This window comes from Octopus bimaculoides, chromosome 9, assembly GCF_001194135.2.
Source record: "Octopus bimaculoides isolate UCB-OBI-ISO-001 chromosome 9, ASM119413v2, whole genome shotgun sequence".
NCBI lineage: Eukaryota > Metazoa > Mollusca > Cephalopoda > Octopoda > Octopodidae > Octopus > Octopus bimaculoides.
The window spans coordinates 72092012-72107615 of NC_068989.1; the positions used below are offsets into that span (position 1 = coordinate 72092012).

General features: G+C 30.7%; 1 protein-coding gene across 1 annotated transcript in view; it reads right to left on the minus strand.

The window, feature by feature from the left end:
- Positions 1 to 15604, minus strand: part of LOC106868745 (FH1/FH2 domain-containing protein 3) — a 139937-nt gene that overhangs the window by 81639 nt on the left and 42694 nt on the right. The window contains exons 2-3 of the mRNA XM_052970925.1: positions 12504 to 12625; positions 9440 to 9460 (exon numbers count right to left, since the gene is read on the minus strand). Coding sequence (XP_052826885.1) covers positions 9440 to 9460; positions 12504 to 12625 — 143 coding nt within the window. The remainder of the gene's footprint in view (positions 1 to 9439; positions 9461 to 12503; positions 12626 to 15604) is intronic.

The window sequence follows — 15604 nt, forward strand, 5'->3', positions numbered from 1 at the left end:
ACAAACTATAAATTTATTTAATCCAATACAATAAAAAATCTTGAATTATTATTTTTAGGTAATATTGGGTTGTCCAGAAAGTTTGTGCCGATTTATAGTAGTTTACCTTTCGACTTATTTTAGAACATGGTTGAGTCTATAAAACAGGATTTGACTACACCTCCACTTAGAGCACAGTTTAAGCTATCTTTTCGTAGAAGAAGGTTTATGTTCCTATAACCTGTGTTAATTCTGCAACCCTTTAAAATGGAAGATGAGAAAGTTCATTTTTGGCACTTGATGCTTTTCTTTTTCCGTAAAGGGAAAAATGCCTCACAAGCAACCAAAGAAACATGCGCAGTTTACGGTGATGTTTCTTTATCTGAAAGAACTGTACGGAAGTGGTTCGTAAGGTTCCGAGCAGGAGATTGTAGCCTTATTGATAAAGAGCGATCAGGTGCTAAACAACATTTTTCAATTTACAGTTTTAAGTAGACTGGACATTGAGAGCAAAGCATTTTCCCAGACAAACAGTGTAGTGTCACTGGTGAGGTATGAACCAACAAGCATTTGACTGAGAGGCTAACAGCCTATCAACTTGCTCAGCTGAAACTCTTGACATTTATGTAACTTACATAATTGCATACACTGTAAAAATATAAAAATAATACAACTGTTGGGTAAATAAACTGCAGTTTAAAAATTTCAGCAAATTTTAGTCACTTTTGGCTCAAGTTTGACTAAAATAAAAATAACATTACTTTTGATGTTATTTGTACCCTTTTTCATCTGAAGTAATTTTCATAGAAAATTACCAGAATACTTATTGTGCCTATTGCTATGTGAAAGGTTAAGCTTATCTGGGCTTTTTGTAATTTTAAATAAAAGTATTTAAATCTCAGTTTAAAAGCAAGCAAACTATTATGTGAAACTATAACTACATGTTTAACAGAATGTCAGTTTGTTGGAAATATAACACTTAAAATTAATATCTATTTGTATTTACAGCTTCCACAGCTGGGAAAATTTAATAAAATTTGTGATTAATCCTTTAAACATCAACAAATTTTATGGTGTTTTGAGAATTTATAATGTTCATAATTTCAATGTGTGTGTATATATATATATATATATATATATATATATATATATATATATTTATTTATTTTCCTTAAAAACCCAGGTAGAAACTTCACCTGTCTGTTCTGCTTAGAATTACCTCATTAGGACAAGATATTATAATTATACACGTCAACAATAACCTAGACTAGATTTTAGCTTAAGTAGTACATTCTATAAGTGAGATACCAAATCAAGAATTCAAGTTAAAAAGAAGTTTCTGAATCAACATTTGCAAATCAAATCCTAAAACACATGAAAAAGTGGGAAAAAAGAGGAAAAAGAAGAAATATTATATCAGCCAGATGGCTGGTTGTGAACATGCCTCCAATAGAGTGTAGCTATGGAATAATGAGCTGAGAAAATGTCAAAAAAGAATAACATAAAATGACTAGGTTCTTGGGAACTTAAAACTGATTTGTAACATTTATTAATGTCAATGCTTGAGGGAAATAGATTATTATCATTATTTGTCTGAAAGCTATAGGTTATTTATCTATGGGGACATAAAAAAGATTTTCAAAAAATCTTGTCTGTTCACTAAGATTTTATTCAGCATTAAAGCTTTCAAAGTGGCAAGAATTTTCTATGGGATAATTAAGAGAGAAGAAAATATTTTTAGACTCATGTTAAAGTTACATGAGAGTGTTCTAATTAATTTCTGAATAAATACAGTGAACAAAAATAACTATCGAAAGTAAATTTCAATCATTCAAAGTTACACTAAAAAGAAAACTAAGTGACATAATTTGGGGTTGGAAAATACAAGAACTGAAATGATGTATAAACGTTTTCAGAGATGAAATTTTCTTGAGAGCTAATGTGTAAATCAGTTAACTTACACAAGACGAGTTAAAAAAGGATGAAAATAAAAGGTGAAGTAAAGGTTTCAGAATCAAAAGTACTTTTTTACTGGTTTCAGCCATTTGGATGTGACCATACTGCAGCAGCATGGCTATGAAATATATTGTGGTTGAAGAAAGAACTGCTCAAATTAAATACACATCAGTATGGAAAAAAGGAGGCTGAACAGAATATTTTGATTTATTTCTAAGTCATAAACAGTACAATATTAAAAGAAAACATTCCTTTCAGACTATTTCGACAGACAGTATATTGGAATAATTTGGTATTACTTATTAAATATAGCTGCAGTCCAATGACTGAAACATGTTAAAGATAAAAAATAAGAGATTTTAATTTAAAACTGATTGAATGGTAAAAATAAGCTTATAGTTTAAACAAAGTGAAAAGTATGGAGGTGTCTATCTCCTTGGTGGTGTGACCACATCTGGTCAGATGTTTGTGGAAGGAAGATGCATTGGTGGCGAGAAGCTCCTTAATTGAGAAGTAGAGTGGTCAGTCTGTGCTACTGATGTAGTGGTTGTTGCATTTGGAGCATTATGTTTGGTATTAAGGAGAATCTCACCACCACCGTGTTCTCCTTTTACAAGCACTTGACCAGATGTGGCCACACCACCAAGGAGATAGACACCTCAATACTAGTCTGGCAAAGTGAAATTTTTATAATATATAATACTTATGAAAGAATAAAAATGTATGAATTCAGTGGGCCTTCAACCTATTTTTTCTCATTGATACAATGAGGAGAAGGTTTGAGTTCTACTGTGTTTCACTATTTTATTCTCTTTCATATCTATTCTGTATAGCAACACTTTGTTTATAATGTAAACATGGTAATTATTGTATTGACCTTGGAGGACCTGTGAAGGCAATGGGCAGGACCCTTTCTACCAGACCCAACCAATTCAGAAAAAAAAAAAAGTACTATTAAGTATTTAGTTGCACTATATTAAAATAAACAAAAGTAACAAAATGATAATAAAAATCATCTTTCTAGATTACATTTCTCTTGTAAAACTACTCAAATAAGGAATGAAAGAAATGAAGTTTTAACAGTAATTCATAGTAGCAACATCAAAACAAAATAACAAATATAACACCACCACCCACCACCTACTATCACTGCTCATTGTCAACTAATAGTAGAATAAATATATTATATTTCAATTTATTTTCTGAATAGGCATTTCAAGAAATTTTCAGCTTCAGACTTTTGATTAACTGACAAGAGATAAAAAAAAAAGTATTTCACAGACTATTTCTTTGTTAAAAATATTATCTAATGACATTCTCAATATTATAAATGGAAAAAATGAAATTTCGTTCAACAAAAGATTTCATTGCTGAGATGATAGTGTTGTAGTGTTGGTAGCTGATATTGTCAGATTTAATTCTTTTCAATTCTAAAGCTATGGCAAATGGTTATGACTGTTATTGAATTTTGATACAGTTTTGTTTGTTGATTGTGTAGTGAATGATTCTATTTTTGTAGATCAACAAAATGTATAATCTTGTATATTTACTTAGCGATTCTTTCATCATTTCAGTAGGTACAGTGTAGGCTATGCTTAACTGATGAAGTAAGAATAACAATGAAAAAGAAGCATAACTGAAGTTATCAAGTGGAAAAATAAAAACAACCTTAGTCAATGATTAGCAGTTTTTCCCTCACGGTATGATTATTTCTAATTAGCCTTTTAAAAATGCTAATACTCATTTAACTATTCATAACAGGTACACACTAGTGTTTACGTGCATAAATATAATTGCCAGTGATAATCATAATAATCATAATTATTCACAGCTTGCAATATGGCAGAAAAAATATATGCTAACCATAAATAAACCATGCTAAATAAGCTTAAGTTATGCTAAAAAAGCTAAAGTTAGAAATATTACCTAAACTGTATTATTTTATCTAAATATAATTGAAATTACAAATAAACTTCCATTAACTAATAACAATAAGGTTGTAGGGGTGTTATGCTTTCTTCTAATATATACAAAAATGATGAAAATGTTGAAAGTGTATTTTTGTAGTGTTAAACCGTATTGAACCCACATACAATAGTTAGCTTGTATGTTTGTTCACAGCCACAGTAATGTGATAATGCTGAAGTAGGAGGCTGTCAAAAACCAAATAGAAAATGAATGTGTAAGTGACAGTAGGGTAAGTAAAATGAATGTAAGTGACAGTAGGGTAAGTAAAATGAATGTAAGTGAAAGGATGAGGTGTGTATCACATTGCTTTAATTTTAGCTCTAATACAATGTATTACAATGTTTTACAAGGTAATATTTTTATATATATAAAAATAAAAATAAAAAGATTCAACACTCAATTTTGTTTGACCAGGTGTGCTATTTTCTATAATGCACTAGTAAACAATAACAAAACCTAAATTCTCAAAATGCTTTTACTTGAATGACTGTTACACCCTTGTAACTCAAGATTATTGCTTACATATAAACTTGAAAGTGGAGGCGCAATGGCCCAGTGGTTAGGGCAGTGGACTCGCAGTCATAGGATTGCGGTTTCAATTCCCAGACCGGGCGTTGTGAGTGTTTATTGAGCGAAAACACCTAAAGCTCCACGAGGCTCCGGCAGGGGATGGTGGCGAACCCTGCTGTACTCTTTCACCACAACTTTGTCTCACTCTTAATTCCTGTCTCTGTTGTGCCTGTAATTCAAAGGGTCAGCCTTGTCACACTGTGTCATGCTGAATATCCCCGACAACTACGTTAAGGGTACACGTGTCTGTGGAGTGCTCAACCACTTGCACGTTAATTTCATGAGCAGGCTGTTCCGTTGATCGGATCAACTGGAACCCTCGACGTCGTAAGCGACAGAGTGCCAACAACAACAAATAAACTTGAAAAGTTGCAAGACATATTTCCTTGGTGTTCATGCATCATTACACATTTCCAATTATTTCAACCACTAGAGCAGCTTGGGACCTATGAAAGGAAAACTTTATATTGCTCTGGACATATAAAACAAGGGTTAACTAAATGACTGAAAACAAGCATGGATGTTTAGCACAGTCTTATGAAAATGCTTCAGACAGACAAAGAGTCAAATCACATAATCTACTATTTTCAAATAAAAAGGACAAATTGAAAGACATAGTCCTAAAATATACTTTGATTGTCTCTGAGTGGTTGGTGTTAGGAAGGGCATCCAGCTGTAGAAACTCTGCCAAATCAGACTGGAGCCTGGTGTTGCCATCCGGTTTCACCAGTCCTCAGTCAAATCGTCCAACCCATGCTAGCATGGAAAGCGGACGTTAAACGATGATGATGATTGAAAAGAAAGAGGGCAAGGTCATGGCAAGAATGCTCTTCATTATAGGTTTGCACAATCAAGGCTGACCAAAGATTAAAGAACAGGAATGCTTTAAATGCAGCGGCTAGATTTGTTTTGTTTCAAATATTAAATAGAATGGTAATTAAATCTTTTGAAATGAAAACCTATTTTAATGTATTAAAAAATTTTTAAATGATATTTCTTAAAAATTATTTGATTAAATTAATCTATGCAGAACTTGTAGGCTTCTTATATCATCATTCGGGTTGGAATAAATCATTTGAAATTAAAGGAAATTGAATATGATGATAATTGCTATTTACATTATATATATTGTATTGAGTAGTGCATTATTATTATTATTTTTGAAACAATAATACAGAATACTATATTGTTAACAATATCTCTGGCCATATGTAGAGAATAAAAAAGAAAATCCAAACTTATCACTTCTAAATGTCATGGTAACTTTAAAAATGGTTATGAAATCAACAACTTTAGAAATTTAAAAACTAGCATATATTTTCTCTAAACCAAAATATAAAGAACACTGTTTTTCTTTCTTTCTTTCATAATTTTCCGTCACTCTATATATCTATGATTGAAGAATAATTGAAATAGTTCATATCAAATGAATGATTATTAAATCATATAAAATAAAAAAAAGATATCAAGTACAAATATAGTCTTTTGCTCAATCCGAATACTTTACCGCAAAAATAAAAAAGAAAAAATGCAGTTTAAACAAATACTTCTCTTTTAAAGGCCATACATACAAAAAAATCTAATAGCCATATCAAAAACCTGATAAGACAAACGAGTGAAAAGAGTAAGTAATGGGTTAGAATTTGAGATAATTTGAACCAGTTTTGTAAAAGCTTGTAATATGTTAAAATAACAATTGTGCAGCATTACAAATTGCAGTGATAATTTACAAGGTATTTTAAATTCGCTGATAACTGAAGTGCATATATGAAACTGGAACTCTCCAATAACACTCGTGACCAATTACATGCAATGCCAGAGAAAGCACGAGCAGTTTGCAATGAAATAATTGGGGTTTCGGTGAAAATTGGCTTTTGTTCTAATTTTTCTTTTCTTTTTTTTTTTTGTCTGTGTCAAGATGGAGTATTAGCCAAAAACATTTAACTAAGTCTTTAAAAATATCACGAGATATGTCAATAGTTGTCTGAGACTGTTGTTAACTGGTGTTTTTGTAACAAAGTGTACACATAATTGCATGCATGCACACACACGCACTCCCTACCCCCACACTTACAATCATCCTCATCATCATCATTTAACATTTATTTTTCATGCTGGCATGATGGACTGGATGATTTAACCGGACCAGGCCCATAGTCTGTTTAGGCTTGGTTTCTACAGCTGGATGCCCTTCTTAATGCCAACCACTTTACAGAGTGTACTGAGTGCTTACATGCACACACACAAAGATATACATTTGGTTTCTTGGAAGATGTTTCTGTCAAGTTGTTGGGTTTTGGGGAAGGGTTGGCGGAGCAAGTCTAAAAGTTTTTCATATATAATTAGTTTAACCTTGACATGGAATAAAATTCACTTATCTCATCAAAACCATTTACTGTCTAATATTAATCTATAAAACTCCAAGTTATTAACCTTAGAAACTAAATTTATCAGTAAGCTTTCAGGGATAATCATTTATAAACATTATGTCAATTGGCTTTTACTTTTTCTAAGAAATCTAGGTTTACTCACTAGAGTTTTGCTTTCACTTATTTGTTTTTCTCAATAAATGTTATCATCTGTTTTAATTATTCAATTGACAATATAATGAAAGTGTATGAATAAAAATCCTCTTATGCAAACATGCCTATTGAAAATGTGGATTCGAGTCTTATTGGCAGCTTGCAACATTTCCTATCCAAAAGGGTCTCTCAACCCAATATTTATATTGTTATTACTGATAGTATATAGATGTATGTTTCAAGATATACTATTCCACCCACCAACAAACAATATTCTTATGATGCCAATAACATACAGTTCTTACTGCTCAGAATAAAGCTTCTAAAATGGACAGAGCAATTTGAAGGATTGCTCTGGTCCAATGGTAGAACATCTGTCATATCAATAAGAGAAATGGGTTACAGTCCCACAGGCAGCCTTCAACTTTTTCTATCCAAAAGGGTTTTCCAACCTAATATTTACATGCTATTTAATTATAGCTTTATGTGCATCAAGATTATATATATACATACATACACACTACACTTATTGCTTTTAGTTTATTTGTTATTAGTATATATATGTATAAAATTTATTGGACTGGTCAACTGTTTAACTCTCGGCAAAAATAAATGGAACAGCACACAAGGAAGACAAAAGAAGAAGTTAAAGATATACTAAAAGAAATTTGGAAAGTACAGCATCAGTGTGTTTGAGGGAATCGTTGGTGGTTATCAACCAATCCAAGTGGTGACAGATCATCTAGAATAGAGCTTAGAAACAGCTCAAACCAAATATCTCAATGATAAATGTGTGCATTAATAGCCAGAACAGCACCTTTTCTATGAAACCACATATCTCCTGCTGACAATTGGACTTGTGGAGCCTGCATTGGCCTCCATAGCCAAATATAACTCTACAAAAGTTAAGTCTTGTGAACAATTCTTAACCCATTAAGAATTGCAACTCTTCACACATACACACTTTGTTTTAAGCCAATTTACTATGTTACTAGCAACTTAGAGAGTTATGTCATTAGCAATTCTTTGTGGAGAGCTATATAACAAACTAATAGTAGAATAAATGAATTGACAATTCTAATAAATTGCAATTTTCTTCGTTTTTCTTTCTTTTTCTTTTTAAGTTTGCTAATTTTCATATTAGAATATGAAAATAAATAAAACACCCTAATAAAAAATAATTTATCAAATATTAAAAAAAATAATACTAATATTACTTGTACATTTTTAGAGAGTTGTGCAAAAAAGTATTCAAGTTGTAATGTACGTTCACATATGTCTATGTGAAATTAATCAACAGACATAACAGTCAGTATATTTCTTTTTATGTGTCAGAAAACATTATTTCTAAAGAGGAATTCAAGTATGTACTTAGAACATGACTCATATTCCATTTAGATGGTATATTAGTCCCAGCCATATATAAAAAAAAAGCTGATACAAAAAGGAATGAGGCTATCAGTTGACCAGTAACTGACAAAAGTTACATATCAGAAGAATGTAAAAATGGAATAATCAATATCTCAGGGAAAGCTAAAAGAATTTTTAGGTAAAAAAAAAATAAAAGAATGGTAACCACAGACATTTGACATCAGCTTCTTTTATGTTTACTATTATATCCTTAAACTTATTCATTTTAAAATGTTGATGAAAAATAATTTGCATTTCAAAAACATAGTTGGTATATTGAGGATGATAATGTAGATGAAGTTGTTAGTAATTAGAACAATATTGGCAATGTTCTTTGATGGGTTAAAAATAATACAATACTAACTTATGACAGTGCTATTTTGTATCTAGTTCACAAAGAAAAATTCAAAAGAGGCTGGGGAAAAAAAAATCATACATATAGTAAAGAATTTGGAGACAGGGAAATTCATGAATTCATCAGGCAATATTTTCTTCAACTTATTTTAAAGAATATTACTAAACTGATTTGGTAAGTAAAACTTTTATATATATATATATATATATATAGATATATATAACGTTAAAAGTGAGTGTTTCCATATGCATAAAAACACTGAAAATTTTACTGAATAAAGGACTTAATACATGTGTACAGTCCAATATTTATAATTATTTTATTGATAGTGAATTTGATGCTTTGCCAAGTATGGCTTATTCAAATTGTATGAATAAACCATTATTCAAAACTTCTAAATCACTATCAGTAAAATCTTACATATAAAATGCATATATACATATAACACATATAATATACATATAATATATATATATAAAAATTATATAATATATATATTATATATATATATGGTAACTTCAAGATGTTTGGGACATGTGTTCATTAACAATAATATAAATAAAAGCTGAAGAAGAGATAGTATAGGGATCATAAGTGGGTTTAATGTCAAAGGAGAAGTCTTGGCTATGAAACTGCTCAGCTACTAAAGTCGGGCAAAGAGAACCTTCTAGATACATACCTTTGCTCTCTAGTTGACCTCCTAGCAAAAACAAAAAAGATAAAGAACAACCAAAAATGTTTATAGTACAAATAACCAAAGGAATATCATTATCGTGATTCCAGATATACTAAAATAACAGAGAATTAGATCAGAACCATCATGCATCATGTGAATAAGAATGGCATAGTTTTAATAATAATAATTATAATCCTTTCTACTGGAAGCACAAGGCCTCAAATTTGGGGGAAGGGATTAATTTGATTACATCGACCCCAGTGCATAACTGGGAGTTATTTAATTGACCCCAAAAATATGAAAGGCAAAGTCGACCTCGGCAGAATTTGAACTCCAAACGTAGCCGCAGACACTAAGCATTTCCCCCAGCATGCTACCAATTCTGTCAGCTCACCACCCTTATAATAATAATAACAATAATAATAATAATAATAATAATAATAATAACAATGATAATAATAATTCTTCCTATCTTGAACCAGTGATCAACAGATACTTATTTTATCGAATCCAACAGGATGAAAAGAAAGTTTACCTTGGTGGAATTTGAACTCAGAACATAAAACCAAAAGAAATACAGTTAAGCATTTTGTCCAACTCACTCATGATTCTACCAGCTTATTACCTTAGTAGTAGTAGTTGTAATAATAATAATAATAATAATCCTTTCTATTATAGGCACCAGGCCTGAAACTTTGGGGAGAGGGTATAGTCGATTACATCGACACCAGTACTCAACTAATACTTATTTTATCAGCCTCAAAAGGATGAAAGGCAAAGTCAACCACAGCAGAATTTGAACTCAGAATGTGAAGACAGACAAAATATCGTTAAGCATTTTGCCCAGCATGCCAACATTTCTGCTAGCTTGCTGCCTTAATAATAATAATAATGATAATAATAACTCTTGCTAATTAATTCCTAAATTCTTTAGGGTTTTATGCTTTCAAAGATAAATTATGAGATATGTAACTTCCTTCCAAATTAGAAGTAGAGAAAATAACTAAGTTTAAATTTTTACTACATAACATTGAAACAAAATATTTTACAAGTTTTGATATCATAAACTTTGTAATTTCTTTCTCTTCTAGTACTCCAATCATTAAAATCAACTAAACTTTATTCCTAGCCAATCCCTAAAATATTTAAATAATTAAAAATTTTCTTAATATTAATTCCGAAGTATGTTTACATACTTATGTAATATGTAAAATATTACACCATATGCAACTATGGCATAAGATATGATAAAATCTCAGATGATGTTTGTTGAATTGTCACTTCATTCTGCATACAACAAAGTGCTTATAAAGTTGTATACTTGATTCAGAAAGCACATAATACATGTACTGGGCCTAAAGAGAGCCCATGAGGAATAAACATTGCTATGGTTGGGTTTATGATTAATATACTTTCCAATCCATAACTATCTTCACAATACTTTTACACGAACATCATATGTGATTATGTTGTTTGTTGTTTGGTGAAAGATGTTATTTTAAATAATGTTAATAGAATGCATATTAACTTCATTTCTTCAAGAGATGGTGATTCCTGTCTAAGAGCCAGTGCTCCAGCATGGAATTAATGGTTAAAACAAATTGAAAAGCTAAAAAGAACTAAACCAAAAGTAGTATATATTTAAAAGCAACTATGCTACTGAACATATTTAATCTACATTATTCCTGTATTGGGTAACTTCACAGTATAACAATATATTTGATAATAGAAACCTTCAATTAACAGCCAGCATTCATAGTAAATTCTTAATATAAATAGAAATCTTTGGTAAGTCTGTGTTCGTTGTTTTCCATCAAAATATAAACATTTGTACATTAGCAGTCTGCATACATACTTAGAATGTATATATGTTGGAAGTCTTCTAAACTGTGATATATGCCCTGAGAAATTATCTCTTATAGATGTATTCTGTTAGAAATGCAGGTAAAAGTCACTCAGCATTGGTGATGAAATTGCTAGATCCAAATTTCTGCCTATTAGTTTCATCAGTAGCAAATATCTACGTCACTTTGTGACCTTATAAGCATGTTATTGATATAAATCTAAGACTCAAGAATCCAATGTTAGTTTCCTCTATCACAAAGAGGTTACACATAGCATTTTTGACTATACAAAGTATAATCAGACTGATATTCATCCCCTTCTCATGTGAAAGAGCATCAGTGAAAGAATCAAACCAAGGTGGTAGGCCCAGCTAGATAATTTTGAAGCACACAGCCAGTTAATAATGTAATATAATTTTATTTCCTAAGCACATAGTCAGCAAAGTAGGAGTAGCAATGGGGTAATTAAGAAGATACTATAACAAATTTAACACATAATAGTAGGACATCAAACAAGGTACAGTACAAAACATGTAATCCAGTTTCATATCTAATATCCAAATATTAATATTGGTGTCTGTAATTTATCTTAATAAGGTATTTAATCACAGAATATCTATGCAAAAGAAAAAAAAATGTTACTACTACACACTACTACTACTACACACTATCAAGAACTACTTTCATACTTCCATTTAGAATTAGATCACCATCTCTTTAGCTATTTTCTGTACAAATTAAAGAAATAAAAACTTCTACTCAAGTGGAACTTTGATAGAAGTTTCTCTTAAAAAAAATATCTTTTGAAAGATATATTGACTTCTACTTCCATTTAGCTACATTATGAGGTCTCTAAAATAAAATGAATTCCTATTAGGAAGAGAAAAAAAAATCCATTCTAATTCACATCAGGTAGATAAAGAAGTTTCCATTTTACTAAATCATATTCACAACTTTTACTGTGATTTGGCATTTATACATCATCAGTGTTGCACTTTTAATTTTATGTTTATTTACCATAGCTTCAAGTAAAAGCAGCTGAAAGTTGATATTTTAATAGTTTTAATACATAGTTATATATACATTAATTACAGAATTTACATAAATGGAAGAACAAGTATATAATATATAATTATTGTGGATTTTGTCTTTCTGGTTCTGATCATCAGATTTTGATCATTGGCATGCATTGAGTTAGATAAAAAGGAGTTTATAAAACTTACTTATCCACAAATCCCTCTAGTTCTTCAGCTTGCTCGGCTAGGGTGGACTCCAAATCCAAATAGGTTCCAAATTCACTGACACCAGTACGGTAACGGAATATTTGTAAGGCACAATCATCCAACTGTTATAAATAGAAAATATAGAAATATGGTAAGGGAAAATGGTTACATTTTGAACTTGCTCATACAAAATCTACAAAATATGTAACATATATAGTACCTATACAGACAGGAATAATTCAGCTGTTTTTCCATAGACTGAAAAAGTGATGAACAACCTTAATTGATTTTTGAATCTTAGTGGATTCTCATCAGAGGTGTCTACATCAATTTGACCATCCCCAGAGAAACAAACAGCCAATATGTGTGTGTGTGTACTCATGGTCATTATGAACAATATCATTTTATCAGTAAAAATGTTCACTTTGACAAATTCTCAAAGACCAAAGAAATAAAACCTGTTGGGATCGTTAATTTAATAAATAAATATATATATTGGATATTCTTCATTAAAAAAGACAAAGAAAGCTCTGTTCAATAAAGCCCTCAGTACTTGCTAAGAGGCAGAACTTGCAGATTATATTTCAAATATCTGTTCTACCTCTGATTTCATCAATTGTACACTTATCACATTTTTATCAGGAATTTATATGATGGAAACCCAAATAAAGTTAAAGCTATTGATATCAGCATAAGCAAATATTCAAATGATATGTACATATGTATTCAAACATGAATATGTGTGTATAAATGTTTCTGTATATTAGTATACAATAGTGCATCAAGTCACATTCCTTGACACCAAAAAGGTAAAACTTTGCCACTAAAAAAAAGGCGATTAATAAAATAGTATCAAATTGAAATAAGTGTGGTCAATATGATTGGCTAGAAACTCTTCATTGTGGCCACAGTCTGAAGTCTAAAAGAATACTGTATTTTTATCATGCAACAGGAATCCTGTTACCAACCATTACCTATTTTGCAAGTAAGGGATTTCTTTATTCCATGGGTCTTCAAAAGCAATGAGTAACTACTTGTAATACCAAGAAAGTATATCAACATTAACTTTGCTTTGCTCAAGAAGTGGTGACAAGAATGGAATATAAACATACACACATATTTTCGCACACACACACGTGAATGAGGAAAAATAAGTAAAAGACAAAATGTGAGGGGCAAGTTTCAACAAAAATGCTATTACTATAACAGTTGAGAGGAAGGAAAAGTCTTAACATTTCGGGCACTAGTCCACTACCAAAAAGAGGAAAGAAAGGAAAACGGAAGGGGTGGGACGATGAATAATAGTGGGGGAAAAAGGAGAAATAAAAAACACAACTCATGAGTATATAATATACTTTTCTAATATTTTCAATCAGCAGAAAGCCACAAAACTGACCCAAAGGCTAAGAGTGCCATATACGATATGTATATACAATGGTACACATTATGTACCCTTTCATTTGCAATCCAGATGTGACTGTCATAGTTGGATTTCATTACTACCACTTAGCTTATCATCAACCTCAATTTATTAGAGGGTAACAACTTAAAATAGTTATCTGCATTTTTTCCTCCCCATTTATATCTCAGAAACCTGCTTTACCATGCTGATCTAGGTTAGAGATCAAATCAGTAACTTTCTTCCCACCTAGTTTAATTTCAAACAGTTTCTATGCAGATTATTAATGTTTGAGATTTATATTATATATATATAAACACATATGCATGCATACACACTCACCTAATTCTTTTTATCAATGTGTTTCCCATAAACATACCACCTTAGTTATCTCAGCCAAAATAGCTATAATCTATTAACATTTTTTATAAAGAGACATCTTGTTAAGCATGTTTACAATGAATTAAATGGATGTGATATTATTTGCAGGACAAGGCTTTTTCACTATTCCTGTATTTTGAGAAATGTTTGCAAAAGACAACCAGTCAGCCTGAACTGGAAGTGACAGAGTATGTATAACACACAAGACCATCTATTTTTCCATACCTACATATATTTTTCCATACCTACTTACTTGAGCTAATGAATTAGAAAGAAATGTATGAACAACTCAACTATTATAGAAATGAAAAAAATATTCATTGCAGTATTTTGAGAAGGTCATACCGCTAATAAATGCACACATACTTTGGTCATGCGTTATTTCATTGGTTAATTTATTAGTCTGTCCATGTCCTTTTTTCACAATCTGTAACCTTATTAATGACTATGTGACCCCGAAGCATATCTTTCTCCTCAGCACTTATTGCATATTTACTGTTCATATCATAGATCTTGTAGTTGAAGTGAAATGTAAACAGTGCTTGTTTTTTATTGACAGTTTGACCCTCACAAAATTCGACAACATATGTTTTAACACACAATTTTGCATCAGAAATCTGGCAAAACACATAGAATGAATGTTTGCTTAATCCCACGAGAAAAATGAAATTTTGTAAAGCAAGCTATGAAATAATATTTGTCATGAAATAAAAGAAATCATAGTTAGATTAAAAACCTTCCAACCATGAGCAACATGTCTTTAAGGGTATCTAGGGCTATTACCCAATGTATCGTTCGTTACCTTTTTTTAAGAAGATAGGGTATAATTTGAAAAAAATTTGTTTGCTATTTCTAGCAGGTCAAATGATGATGCAGAGACACCCTCTTTGGCTTGTAAATCTAGGGTAATAGATTAATTTGGTTATCAGCATATCAGTTAAGCTGTAGATAAAATTCTTGTTCCGGTACACAGAATTTACAGCATGCAAACACGTACCAGTTTGAGATAAGTGGGAGTAAACGTATAACAAAAATAACGCTGGTTTCATTATAAACTAACGAGAATGTCATTGATGTTTGAGGGGAGCTAGGTCGAGTTGTTTGAACTACTCTCATAATTTGATTATATCACTTTAATCCTTTCATTTCTAAATGTGATATACACAAATAATTATTTCTAAAATTTTAACAATTTATTAAATAACATATTTCTGAGAGAAGAAAAAAAAGATACCCAGAAAATTATCAAAGTTCACATTCGCTCATATTCATATATATATATTCATATATATATATATATATATATATATATATATATATA